Source organism: Salmo salar, chromosome ssa01 (assembly GCF_905237065.1).
Source record: "Salmo salar chromosome ssa01, Ssal_v3.1, whole genome shotgun sequence".
NCBI lineage: Eukaryota > Metazoa > Chordata > Actinopteri > Salmoniformes > Salmonidae > Salmo > Salmo salar.
The window spans coordinates 3,116,257-3,130,872 of NC_059442.1; the positions used below are offsets into that span (position 1 = coordinate 3,116,257).

A 14,616-nucleotide genomic window follows, 5' to 3' on the forward strand; every position below is an offset into this window, starting at 1 on the left:
TATCTGATAATGTAGTGTATCTCATGGTTTATCTGATAATGTAGTGTATCTCATGGTCTATCTAATAATGTAGTGTATCTCATGGTCTATCTAATAATGTAGTGTATCTCATGGTCTATCTAATAATGTAGTGTATCTCATGGTTTATCTATCTAATAATGTAGTGTATCTCATGGTCTATCAAATAATGTAGATAATACGTAAATGCCATTTACTAGATGCTTTTATCGTGGGCGCATACATTTTACGTAAAGGGCGACCCCATAGCGGAAGTCCCAACCCACGACCATCGGCGTAAAGTGAATCTCTACGTTGCTATGGGTCTATCTCACCTCTTCAACCGCAGTCACAGAGTAAGCGTGGCCCTTCACAAGCCCAGTCACAGTACGGGTCTCAAAGCGAGCAGGAACCAGGGACTGGGGAATAAAATAGACAACACATGAATCACATAGCTGGTCTTCACTATACCAGGTACAACTGCATCCGTTGAGAGGTCATTTAGGTAATTTTCTGTATTGAAACGGATAAAGACATACAATCGAAACTGGAACTTTTTTTAAAAACAGAGGGGCCAACAGGAGGAGTTTTACAATTCAGTCACTTATGTCTTTACCCAGAAGGACTTAATTTACAATTAAACATAAGAGCTAGTGTTTATTTAAAGTAGTGTCATCTACTATTATTACATGACGTGTCTATTGTGGAAGTATACACTTACCGGCCAGTTTATTAGGTACACCACCCTATTCACAAAAAATGTAGGTTAAAAGATCCACCTTTACATTTATTTTTTTTTTCTTTCATTTTCACCTAAAATGACCCAAATCTAACTGCCTGTAGCTCAGGCCCTGAAGCAAGGATATGCTGATTCTTGATACCATTTGAAAGGAAACACTTTGAAGTTTGTGGAAATGTGAAATGAATGTACAAGAATTTAACACATTAGATCTGATTAAAGATAATACAAAGAAAAAAACTGGCGTTTTTGCAAGAGAATGGTTGTGATATGAGCAAACAGGATGGATCAACAACATTGTAGTTACTCCACAATACTAACCTAAATGACAGAGTGAAAAGAAGGAAGCCTGTACAGAATAAAAAATATTCCAAACCTGCATCCTGTTTGTAATAAGGCAACAAAGTAATACTGCAAAAAAATGTGGCAAAGAAATACACTTTTTGTCCTAAATACAAAGCATTGTGTTAGGGACAAATCCAACACAGCACATCACTGAGTAACACTCCTCATATTTTCAAGCGTTGTGGTGGCTGCATCATGTTATGTGTATACTTGTCATCGGCAAGGACTAGGGAGTTTTTTAGGATAGAAAGAAATGGAATAGAGCTAAGCACAGGCAAAATCCTAGAGGAAAACTCATTCCCGTTTCAGCAGGACAATAACCTAAAATGCCAATTACACATTGGACTTGCTTACCAAGATGACATTGAATGTTCCTGAGTGGCCTAGTGGCATTTTTTACTTAAATTGGCTTGAAAATCTTTGGCAAGACTTGAGAATTGCTGTCTAGCAATGTTCAAAAACCATCTTGACAGAGTTTGAAGCATTTTGAAAAGAATAATGGGCAAATATTGTACAATCCAGGTTTGCAAAGCTTACCCAGAAAGACTCACAGCTGTAATCGCTGCCAAAGGTGATTCTAACATGTATTGACTCAGGGGATTTAATACTTTTCTAATTAAAATATAATTATTAGTGTTTTAGAATTTTTCTTTCACTTTGACATCACAGAGTATTTTGTGAAGATCGTTAACAAAAAATTACAATTAAATCCAGGTCAGGGTTTAGTCCCTGATCAATTTAGATACAGGTCCAGGGTTTAGTCCCTGATAAACACAGATACAGCTCAGGGTTTAGTCCCTGATAAATGGAGACACAGGTCAGGGTTTAGTCCCTGATAAATGGAGATACAGGTCCAGGGTTTAGTCCCTGATCAATTTAAATACAGGTCAGGGTTTAGTCCCTGATAAACACAGATACAGGTCCAGGGTTTAGTCCCTGATAAACACAGATACAGGTCAGGGTTTAGTCCCTGATAAACACAGATACAGCTCAGGGTTTAGTCCCTGATAAATGGAGATACAGCTCAGGGTTTAGTCCCTGATAAACGCAGATACAGGTCAGGGTTTAGTCCCTGATAAACACAGATACAGCTCAGGGTTTAGTCCCTGATAAATGCAGATACAGGTCAGGGTTTAGTCCCTGATAAACACAGATACAGGTCAGGGTTTAGTCCCTGATAAACACAGATACAGGTCAGGGTTTAGTCCCTGATAAATGGAGATACAGGTCCAGGGTTTAGTCCCTGATCAATTTAAATACAGGTCAGGGTTTAGTCCCTGATCAGTTTAGATACAGGTCCAGGGTTTAGTCCCTGATAAACACAGATACAGGTCCAGGGTTTAGTCCCTGATAAACACAGATACAGGTCAGGGTTTAGTCCCTGATAAACACAGATACAGCTCAGGGTTTAGTCCCTGATAAATGGAGATACAGCTCAGGGTTTAGTCCCTGATAAACGCAGATACAGGTCAGGGTTTAGTCCCTGATAAACACAGATACAGCTCAGGGTTTAGTCCCTGATAAATGCAGATACAGGTCAGGGTTTAGTCCCTGATAAACACAGATACAGGTCAGGGTTTAGTCCCTGATAAACACAGATACAGGTCAGGGTTTAGTCCCTGATAAATGCAGATACAGGTCAGGGTTTAGTCCCTGATAAATGCAGATACAGGTCCAGGGTTTAGTCCCTGATAAACACAGATACAGGTCAGGGTTTAGTCCCTGATAAACACAGATACAGGTCAGGGTTTAGTCCCTGATCAATGGAGATACAGGTCAGGGTTTAGTCCGTGACTTGATGGGAAAAGATATGCACCACGATACATTTTCATAAACGCTTAGTTTTCTTAGTGGTGGCCGTAAACATTCTGTTTACTTAGTGGTGGCCATCGAGGATATTTGATCACTGATGACTTCCAGCACTGGATACAGTTTGTTAATCTTATTAAATAGCTGAAGTTGTTTATTTTGGCGGAGGGGGGGGCAGTTCCCACTATTCTTGTATTTTGTACATGTTTTTATTGACAAGGAAAGAGAGGAGAAAGCGTGTCCAAAATCTGTCTTGCCTACCACTTACTAAATCTGCATACAGTGTACTACTCATGCTACACACTATTTAGAATGTACTATGGCAGTACTACTGAGTAAAAAAACGAATGCAGTGAGCAACGAATATCAGCGCACTAGGTTCCTCCTACTGAGAAGGCCTCATCTAACGCATAACTGCTTTGATTCCTGCCATTGGTTCCTTTTGGTACAACGTGTCCCTTCAGCTGATTATCAGCTGTTGCCAAACATACGTGGGTCTCAAAACACGGTTCTCTTCCTCAATAGGATGCTATTTTACTAGATCAAAAGCCAAAATGAGTAAGACATTTAAAGCTTTACTGCAATTTAGACATTTCACATACTATGAAATGTTCTTATTTCGGTATTCCCAAAACGACTACTATTTATAGAGTAAATACGAAGATTTGGACACGGCCATTGTGTCAGTTAGACAGGGGGACAGATTTGGACACGGCCATTTGCGTCAGTTAGACAGGGGGACAGATTTGGACACGGCCATTGTGTCAGTTAGGCAGGGGGACAGATTTGGACACGGCCATTGCGTCAGTTAGACAGGGGGACAGATTTGGACACGGCCATTGTGTCAGTTAGGCAGGGGGACAGATTTGGACACGGCCATTGTGTCAGTTAGACAGGGGGACAGATTTGGACACGGCCATTGTGTCAGTTAGGCAGGGGGACAGATTTGGACACGGCCATTGTGTCAGTTAGACAGGGGGACAGATTTGGACACGGCCATTGTGTCAGTTAGACAGGGGGACAGATTTGGACACGACCATTGTGTCAGTTAGGCAGGGGGACAGATTTGGACACGGCCATTGTGTCAGTTAGACAGGGGGACAGATTTTGACACGGCCATTGTGTCAGTTAGACAGTGGGACAGATTTGGACACGGCCATTGCGTCAGTTACAGGGGGACAGATTTGGACCCACACCGACACGGTACATATGTGCACAGGGTGCAGGGACGGCAGCACTAAACCCCGGCCACCACAGACAGGTCACATAGTAATACCTTCTGCATTGACTGAAATGGCTCTTAGGTCAGGTGACAGGTCAGGTGACAGGTCAGGTGTTAGGTCTGGTGACAGGTGTTAGGTCTGGTGACAGGTCAGGTGTTAGGTCTGGTGACAGGTCAGGTGTTAGGTCTGGTGACAGGTCTGGTGACAGGTCAGGTGTTAGGTCTGGTGACAGGTCAGGTGTTAGGTCTGGTGACAGGTCAGGTGTTAGGTCTGGTGACAGGTCTGGTGACAGGTGTTAGGTCTGGTGACAGGTCAGGTGTTAGGTCTGGTGACAGGTCTGGTGACAGGTCAGGTGACAGGTCTGGTGACAGGTCAGGGGTTAGGTCTGGTGACAGGTCAGGTGTTAGGTCTGGTGACAGGTCTGGTGACAGGTGTTAGGTCTGGTGACAGGTCAGGTGTTAGGTCAGGTGACAGGTCTGGTGACAGGTCAGGTGACAGGTCTGGTGACAGGTCAGGTGACAGGTCTGGTGACAGGTCTGGTGACAGGTCAGGTGACAGGTCAGGTGACAGGTGACAGGTCAGGTGTTAGGTCTGGTGACAGGTCAGGGGTTAGGTCTGGTGACAGGTCAGGTGTTAGGTCTGGTGACAGGTCAGGGGTTAGGTCTGGTGACAGGTCAGGTGTTAGGTCTGGTGACAGGTGTTAGGTCTGGTGTTAGGTCTGGTGACAGGTCAGGTGACAGGTGTTAGGTCTGGTGACAGGTCAGGTGACAGGTCTGGTGACAGGTCAGGTGACAGGTCGGGGGTTAGGTCAGCTGACAGGTCAGGTGACAGGTCAGGTGACAGGTCAGGTGTTAGGTCAGGTGACAGGTCAGGTGACAGGTCAGGTGACAGGTCTGGTGACAGGTCAGGTGACAGGTCTGGTGACAGGTCAGGTGACAGGTCAGGTGACAGGTCAGCTGACAGGTCTGGTGACAGGTCAGGTGATGGGTCAGAATCATAAATTAAGAGAGGGGCTCCCTGATGGGCTGCTCTATTGACGTGAGTCTCTTCAACTACGGTTCGTGAGACCCGTTGGAGGTCGGGGTCACGCTCCTAAGGTCAGAAACTCACGTCGATAGAGCAGCCCATCATAGAGCCTCTCTCCAGGGCCTTCTTCATGATCTTGTACAGCTCCTTGGGCGCCTCCTTCATCTCATAGAACTCTGTCACGCCACCGGTGAAGTCTTCCATGGCCTCCGTGGTGTTGCCGCCCTTCAGGGCCTCATAGGAACCGTGAAGCCTGGGGAGGGGGGATGGGAGAGTGAGGGTTATGGTCGGGGTGTTGCCGCCCTTCAGGGCCTCATAGGAACCGTGAAGCCTGGGGAGGGGGGATGGGAGAGTGAGGGTTATGGTCGGGGTGTTGCCGCCCTTCAGGGCCTCATAGAAACCGTGAAGCCTGGGGAGGATTAGGGTCGTGGTGTTGGGAAACCCTGATATAGACTACAGTCTTATCTATCTAGGTTTGAATAGTGTTAGGGTAAAGGTACCTACCTAGGGTTCGGTTACCTACTTGGTGTAGGGTTGGGGTTACCTACTTGGTGTAGGGTTGGGGTTAAGGTTCCCTACTTGGTGTAGGGTTGGGGTTACCTACTTGGTGTAGTGTTGGGGTTACCTACTTGGTGTAGTGTTGGGGTTACCTACTTGGTGTAGGGTTGGGGTTACCTACTTGGTGTAGGGTTGGGGTTAAGGGTCCCTACTTGGTGTAGTGTTGGGGTTACCTACTTGGTGTAGGGTTGGGGTTACCTACTTGGTGTAGGGTTGGGGTTAAGGTTACCTACTTGGTGTAGGGTTGGGGTTACCTACTTGGTGTAGGGTTCGGGTTACCTACTTGGTGTAGTGTTGGGGTTACCTACTTGGTGTAGGCCTGGGGTTACCTACTTGGTGTAGGGTTAAGGTTACCTACTTGGTGTAGGGTTGGGGTTAAGGTTACCTTCTTGGTGTAGGGTTAAGGTTCCCTACTTGGTGTAGGGTTAGGGCCCCTACTTGGTCTAGGGTTGGGGTTACCTACTTGGTGTAGGGTTAGGGTTCCCTACTTGGTGTAGGGTTAGGGTTCCCTACTTGGTGTAGGGTTGGGGTTACCTACTTGGTGTAGGGTTAGGGCCCCTACTTGGTGTAGGGTTGGGGTTACCTACTTGGTGTAGGGTTAGGGTCCCTACTTGGTGTAGGGTTAGGGTTACCTACTTGGTGTAGGGTTAGGGTTACCTACTTGGTGTAGGGTTGGGGTTACCTACTTGGTGTAGGGTTGGGGTTACCTACTTGGTGTAGTGTTGGGGTTACCTACTTGGTGTAGGGTTGGGGTTACCTACTTGGTGTAGGGTTGGGGTTACCTACTTGGTGTAGTGTTAAGGTTCCCTACTTGGTGTAGGGTTGGGGTTACCTACTTGGTGTAGGGTTGGGGTTACCTACTTGGTGTAGGGTTGGGGTTACCTACTTGGTGTAGTGTTGGGGTTACCTACTTGGTGTAGGGTTGGGGTTACCTACTTGGTGTAGGGTTGGGGTTACCTACTTGGTGTAGTGTTAAGGTTCCCTACTTGGTGTAGGGTTGGGGTTACCTACTTGGTGTAGGGTTGGGGTTACCTACTTGGTGTAGGGTTGGGGTTACCTACTTGGTGTAGTGTTAAGGTTACCTACTTGGTGTAGGGTTAGGGTTACCTACTTGGTGTAGGGTTGGGGTTACCTACTTGGTGTAGGGTTAGGGTTACCTACTTGGTGTAGGGTTAGGGTTACCTACTTGGTGTAGGGTTAGGGTTACCTACTTGGTGCAGGACTGGGGTTAAGGTTACCTACTTGGTGTAGATTTAGGGTCAGTGCTACATACTTGGCGTAGGCCTTCTCCAGCAGGGCACTCCAGAATTCGTTTCTCTCAGCAGACTTGGTGAACACCAGCTGGCTGTTGAAGGTGGGGATGCGGTCGTCAATAACAACATCAACCCAGTCGCCATAGCGCCAGAACTGGAGGAGAAAGAGTTGTCCCATGCAGTAAGTACATGGTTAAGGATTTGACAAGAGAAGATAATCTGCTGCAATCAGGGTTGGGGTTGATTCCATTGAAATTCACACAATTCAGGAAGTAAACTGAAATTCCTATCCCACTTTTTAAGGAAATTAAATGAGTCAAATGTGAATTTTGAATAAGTGTACTTCCTGAACTGACTGAATTGAAATGGAACAGACCCTTACCGTGATTACAGTGTAACATAGTGTAGTACTGAGCGTTGTCTTGACGATAGGAACAGATCTCTAAAAGAGTCTTAGAGCCTCTAACCCTGACATTACCTAGTAAACTCATTCTAGTTCTGTGCTTTTGATTGGTGGGTTCTGACCTGGAAGTGGAAGATTCCTCCATATCCCTCAGAGAAGCCCTGTTCCTGAGGAACGACCCGGTAGAGGAGCTTCTCATTCAGAGTCAGACAGGCTATAGCAGCCAGCAGCCAGCAGTCACCTAGGAAACACACAGTTAGTTACCTAGGAAACACAAGGTTGGTTACCTAGGAAACACAAGGTTAGTCACCTAGGAAACACACAGTTAGTTACCAACAGACACACACCTAGGAAACACAAGGTTAGTTACCTAGGAAACACAAGGTTAGTTACCTAGGAAACACAAGGTTAGTTACCTAGGAAACACAAGGTTAGTCACCTAGGAAACACAAGGTTAGTTACCTAGGAAACACAAGGTTAGTTACCTAGGAAACACAAGGTTAGTCACCTAGGAAACAAACAGTTAGTTACCTACAGACACACACCTAGGAAACACAAGGTTAGTTACCTAGGAAACACAAGGTTAGTTACCTAGGAAACACAAGGTTAGTTACCTAGGAAACACAAGGTTAGTCACCTAGGAAACACAAGGTTAGTTACCTAGGAAACACAAGGTTAGTTACCTAGGAAACACAAGGTTAGTCACCTAGGAAACACACAGTCAGACAGACAAACACATATGTTGAGTGTACAAAACATTAACACCTGCTCTTTCCATGACATAGACAGTCCAGGTAAATTCAGGTGAAAGCTATGATTCCTTATTGATGTCACTTGTCCACTTCAGTCAGTGTAGATGAAGGGGAGGAGACGGGTTAAAGAAGGATTTTTAAGTCTTGGGAAAATTGAGACTTGCATTGTGTATGGGTGTCATTTAGAGGGTGAAAAAGCAAGACAGAAGATTTTGCCTTTGAACGGGGGTATGGTAGTAGGTGCCAGGCATACTGGTAGGTGTCAAGAACTGCAACGCTGCTGGGTTTTTCACACTCAACAGTTTCCCGCATGTATCAAAAATGGTCCACGACCCAAAGGGCATCCAGCCGACTTGACACAACTGTGGGAAGCATTGGAGTCAACATGGACCAGCAATCCTGTCGAACGCTTTCGACACCTCGTAGAGTCCATGCCCTGACGAATGGAGACTATTCTGAGGGCGAAAGGGGAACAACTCAATATTAGGAAGGTGTTCCTAATGTTCTGTCCAATCACTGTACACACACACACACACACACACACACACACACACACACACACACACACACACACACAAACCAAGGAACACACAGTCATTCAACAGGCTCAATGGGAGGTTGGTTTCATTCACTGTTGTTACTGGCAAACGTGCACAACATGTAAAACCATTGTTATCTAACCCCTGGCCGTGATTGGTTGGAGTTGATGGACAAGAGCCCCACTGTTATGTTTTCTTTGACGTTCAACTATTGAGTGGTGGCCATCTTTGTTGTCTTCATGTGGGACTTGATAGGGAGAGGCTATACTGACACAGCTGCAGTACAAATTGATGAAGTACGGTATTTCACGCAGCTAAAGGAGTCGAGTGGTGATGAATGGATTGGGTTCAGTCAGTCGTCCTGACGAGCTCTTCCCAGCTAGCTAGTTCAGTCAGTCGTCCTGATGAGCCCTTCCCAGCTAGCTAGTTCAGTCAGTCAGTCGTCCTGACGAGCCCTTCCCAGCTAGCTAGTTGAGTCAGTCATCCTGACGAGCTCTTCCCAGCTAGCTAGTTCAGTCAGTCAGTCATCCTGACGAGCCCTTCCCAGCTAGCTAGTTGAGTCAGTCATCCTGACGAGCCCTTCCCAGCTAACTAGTTCAGTCAGTCATCCTGACGAGCCCTTCCCAGCTAACTAGTTCAGTCAGTCGTCCTGACGAGCCCTTCCCAGCTAGCTAGTTGAGTCAGTCGTCCTGACGAGCCCTTCCCAGCTAGCTAGTTGAGTCAGTCATCCTGACGAGCTCTTCCCAGCTAGCTAGTTCAGTCAGTCAGTCATCCTGACGAGCCCTTCCCAGCTAGCTAGTTCAGTCGGTCATCCTGATGAGCCCTTCCCAGCTAGCTAGTTCAGTCAGTCATCCTGATGAGCCCTTCCCAGCTAGCTAGTTCAGTCAGTCATCCTGACGAGCCCTTCCCAGCTAGCTAGTTCAGTCGGTCATCCTGATGAGCCCTTCCCAGCTAGCTAGTTCAGTCGGTAGCCTCTCCCTACCTTCTCTATCTAAAAATACTAATGCATTATTTCCTTCAATATCTTTGTGTTGTTGAGGAACAGTACCCAGTCTCTCGCCTCAGTGTTTTCTGGTTGTCGCTCTAAACCTGCATGTTGGCTACGCCCAGTCAGTGAGTTAACCATTGAACAATGGCAGTTCATATTTTTTGTCCCAGCCTGCATAGACCTTTGTCCCTCGTGGTCATTTTATACAGAGCCTAGACACTGGCTGGATGGACAGCTCAACAATGAGAAGTGCTGCTAGCTGGAATCCCTTCCATAGAGCCAGTACAATATAGAGAGGCCACTGGTGGAGAGGTGGAGAGGCAAGCCATGAGGCCACTGGTGGAGAGGCCAGCCATGAGGCTCACAGGGGAGAGCTGGGATGTTTTCTCCCCTGAAGAGACAGGTTACCAGAGAGGAGAACTGGGATGTTTTCTCCCCTGAAGAGCTAGGTTACCAGAGGGGTATACTACAGAGTATGAATAGTATGTTAGCCATCTTTTTTTTTAGAAAGATAAGCTTGAAATGGGCTTGGTCTAATTGATTAAACGACCAAAAACACATATCTAAGCTCAGCTTTTTTAAATGACTAACTCATTGATCCTACTTTGTAGTATTCCGCTCAGGGTTATCATGGTACATAAAACATCCTGCCCTTACCAACTCATCAGTCAATACATCACCTGACCTCTCCTCAGTATTATTCAATACATCACCTGACCTCTCCTCAGTATCAGTCAATACATCACCTGATCTCTCCTCAGTATCAGTCAATACATCACCTGACCTCTCCTCAGTATTATTCAATACATCACCTGACCTCTCCTCAGTATTATTCAATACATCACCTGACCTCTCCTCAGTATTATTCAATACATCACCTGACCTCTCCTCAGTATCAGTCAATACATCACCTGACCTCTCCTCAGTATCAGTCAATACATCACCTGATCTCTCCTCAGTATTATTCAATACATCACCTGACCTCTCCTCAGTATTATTCAATACATCACCTGATCTCTCCTCAGTATCAGTCAATACATCACCTGACCTCTCCTCAGTATTATTCAATACATCACCTGATCTCTCCTCAGTATCAGTCAATACATCACCTGATCTCTCCTCAGTATTATTCAATACATCACCTGACCTCTCCTCAGTATCAGTCAATACATCACCTGACCTCTCCTCAGTATTATTCAATACATCACCTGACCTCTCCTCAGTATCAGTCAATACATCACCTGACCTCTCCTCAGTATCAGTCAATACATCACCTGACCTCTCCTCAGTATTATTCAATACATCACCTGACCTCTCCTCAGTATTATTCAATACATCACCTGACCTCTCCTCAGTATTATTCAATACATCACCTGACCTCTCCTCAGTATCAGTCAATACATCACCTGACCTCTCCTCAGTATCAGTCAATACATGTGGTGAGGTGCGGTGTGTAGTGGGAAGGGAAAGTGGGGGATACCTAGTCAGTTACACAACCGAATGCATTCAACCAAAATGTGTCTTCCACGTTTAACCCGAGCCCTCTGAATCAGAGAGGTGTTGGGGGGAGGGGGGGGGGGGGGAATTTCCTTAATCGACATCAACATCATCGGTGATCCGGGGAGCAGTTGTTGTTGGGAGTTAACTGCTTCGTTCAAGAGCAGAACGGCACATTTTTTTCCCCACTTTGCTAGCTTGCGGATTCAAACCAGCAACCTTTCGATTACTGGTCCAAAGCTCTTAACCGCTAGGCTACTTACCGCTCTGGTGTAGTGTGGTGTAGTGTGGTGTAGTGTGGGGGGGTGACATTCTTATTTACCAAGATCTCCCTGGCAAATGTCTGTCCTGCTGGCGCCGCCCACAATGAACTGAGGGTTCTCACAGATCTCCTGGTGACACACAGAAACACACAGACACGTGGATCAGCTGCCTGGGGGGGACGTAAGTGGGATTTAACTTTGAAATAAACTACTTGACCGCTGTAAAGGAAATATTAAACTATTCAAATCCATACGGTTACATATTACTATGATATTATATCGATATTTGACTGCAAGTATCGATTTGTAAAGAAAGAAATAATAATAATAATAATAATAATATATCACAGGAGGTTGGTGGCACATTAATTTGGGAGGGCGGGCTCGTGGTAATGGCTGGAGCGGAATTGGTGGAATTGTATCATATACATCAAACATATGGTTTCCATGTGTTTGATGCCGTTCCATCTGTTCCGTTCCAGGCATTATGTTGAGCCGTCCTCCCCTCAGCAGCCTCCAATTAATCCATTTAGAAAAAGTCAGTAACGTAATAATACTTTCCGAAGGCACTTATATATATATATATATATATACATACTTTGAGTGTACCAAACATTAGGAACACCTTCCTAATATTTAGTTGCTTGCCCTTTCGCCCTCAGAATAGTCTCAATTCATCAGGGCATGGACTCTACAAGGTGTCGAAAGCGTTCCACAGGGACGCTGGTCCATGTTGACTCCAATGCTTCCCACAGTTGTGTCAAGTTGGCTGGATGTCCTTTGGGTGGTGGACCAATCTTAATACACACAGGAAACTGTTGAGCTTGAAAAACCCAGCAGCGTTGCAGTTATTGACACAACCATTGTGCCTGGCACCTACTACCATACCCCCGTTCAAAGGCACTTACATTTTTTTGTCTTGCTCATTCACCCTCTGAATGGCACCCATACACAATCCATGTCTCAATTGTCTCAAGGCTTAAAAATTATTATTTAACTTGTCTCCTCCCCTCCCCTTTCATCTACATCTACATCATCTACATCTAAGTGACATCAATAAGGTATTATAGCTTTCACCTGGATTCACCTGGTCAGTCTACATCATGGAAAGAGCAGGTGTTCTTAATGTTTTGTACACTCTGTGTATAATATTATTATTTTGCTACTGTAGGTAGCGTTAGCATGCGCTAGTTCCTGTGCCAAAACTCTGCTATTTTTCATCCTATAGCTTCTTTTTAAATAGCCAGTCAACATGTTTTCAGCACTTTTATTTCCCTGACTGATCAAAACGACTTTTCTCCTGCTCTCTCCTCGTCTCTCTGCAGCAGACATATAGTGAACAATTTGTTTTGGAACATCAAATCGCAAATAAAATTGCAGTGTGTATATATGTATATATATATATACACACAGTAGAATTGTGAGAATCGCATTACATATTGTATTGGAATCTAACTATGGTGGTAATATCGTGGGGGGCCCCTGGTATCTCCCTACAAACAAATAGACCCCCTTTCTTTAACCGTATGATTCATAACCATTTCTAACCGTTCTGACAGTCTCATGTTTCAAACAGCCATAACAACCACGATTCCATCCCCATAACGAATGGTGACAAGAGGTCCTTGGACGTCTCTGTTCAGAACATGTAGATCCAGAAGAAGAAAAAAAAAATATCCACAAAATGTTTTGCCATCATGAATCCCTTTTTTTTCTTCTCAAAACATCCTGAAACGTCGTTGTTGTTGACTCGGTATTGTAGATATTATCCCACCTCCCCCATGTGTGTCCATTCCTTCCCCCCCTCTTTATCGAATCATCCTCCTCTCTTGTATGTCCACCCTCCCCTCCTACCTTGGGTCTCTTCCAGACGATGTTCTTGACCTTGTTGGACTTGTGTCCCAGCTCCTTGTATCCCAGAGACTCCACGGAGGCTGGAAAGGTGTCATCCTCAAACAGGCACTTCTTGGTGAGGCACTCCTGTTTCAGCGCTGCAAAGTCCTGTCCGCTGAAACGCAGGGGCTTGCTGAGGCTCCCTTCTCCATCTCTTCTCTCTCTCTCCCGGATCAGCCGGTCACAGAAGAAGCCAGACGGTGTATAGGGCATTCTGGATTTTTTACTACTGGCTTTTGCCACTTCCACTAAAGTCTTACAAGCCTAAAAAACCTTGGCATAAATCCAACAGGGTTATCTCTGATTGGTTGTGTCGTTGTATGACGTACCCTTCCCTCTTGGTCATAGAGTAGACCCTAAAGGCCATGCCGGGGCGAAAAAGACTCCACATGCATTCACGTTCCTTTACATTAGCACGTACACAACACACACACACACACACACACACACACACACACACACACACACACACACACACACACACACACACACACACACACAAAGGTTGTGTCTTTGTTGCACTCCCATTGGTTCCCTGAACAATACCCAAATGTTCTCTGGTAGTGGTCATTCTCATGCCATTCCATTATTGTGTGGCCACACAAAAGGGGGGTGGTGGGTGGTGTGCCGGGCCTCTCCACAGCCCATGTAAAGAGTGGTCAGTAGATATCCTGCCTCAGCAGAAGGTATTCAGTCCATTTAACCCTGTTCCATTCTCTCCATGGTGCTCAGTATACAGCGGTCTCAGCACATCTCCACTGCAGCAGCAGGCCTGTCTCTCTGTCTCTGTCTATCTGTCTCTGTCTCTGTCTCTGTCTCTGTCTCTCTCTCTCTCTCTCTCTCTCTCTCTCTCTCTCTCTCTCTCTCTCTGTGTCTGTCTGTCCGTCTCTGTCTCTCTCACTCTCTCTCTCTCTCTCTCTCTGTGTCCGTCTGTCCGTCCGTCCGTCCGTCTGTCTCTCTCTCTCTCTCTCTCTCTGTGTCCGTCTGTCCGTCCGTCCGTCCGTCCGTCTGTCTCTCTCTCTCTCTCTCTCTCTCTCTGAGGTAAACTAACGCTGTGAGAGCAACTTCGCCTCAGTGTTTGATCAGGTGCGGGTTTTTTTTGGTTTTTGTTTTTAAAACAAGGGGGACGATATCCTCTGATGATTACAGTACACAGTCAAAACAGAACACAACAGTTGTTCTATTCTGTCTCTCATCGTCAGCCACGCTGGATATCCTTGTCTGTCTATGATAGTATTCATTCAATTGTGGATGCCGTTGCTATGACGTTGCTATGACATTGCTATGATGTTGCTATGACATTTAATAACAAGGTGTCACCCCCCCCGACC

At 45.7% G+C, this 14,616-nt stretch overlaps 1 protein-coding gene across 4 annotated transcripts in view; it reads right to left on the minus strand.

Annotated features, from left to right (window-relative positions):
- The window catches only part of LOC106568467 (calpain 3a, (p94)), a 39,539-nt gene extending 25,887 nt beyond the window's left edge, over positions 1-13,652 (minus strand). Inside the window, exons 1-6 of one of the 4 annotated variants that reach the window (XM_045705588.1) lie at positions 13,247-13,652; positions 11,452-11,521; positions 7,476-7,594; positions 6,971-7,104; positions 5,224-5,392; positions 333-416 (exon numbers count right to left, since the gene is read on the minus strand). In XM_045705588.1, coding sequence (XP_045561544.1) covers positions 333-416; positions 5,224-5,392; positions 6,971-7,104; positions 7,476-7,594; positions 11,452-11,521; positions 13,247-13,498 — 828 coding nt within the window. In that variant the 5' untranslated portion in view covers positions 13,499-13,652. The remainder of the gene's footprint in view (positions 1-332; positions 417-5,223; positions 5,393-6,970; positions 7,105-7,475; positions 7,595-11,451; positions 11,522-13,246) is intronic. The other 3 variants (XM_045705619.1, XM_014139198.2, XM_014139972.2) reach the window with 3 other exon arrangements.
- Between the last annotated feature and the right edge of the window lie 964 nt (positions 13,653-14,616).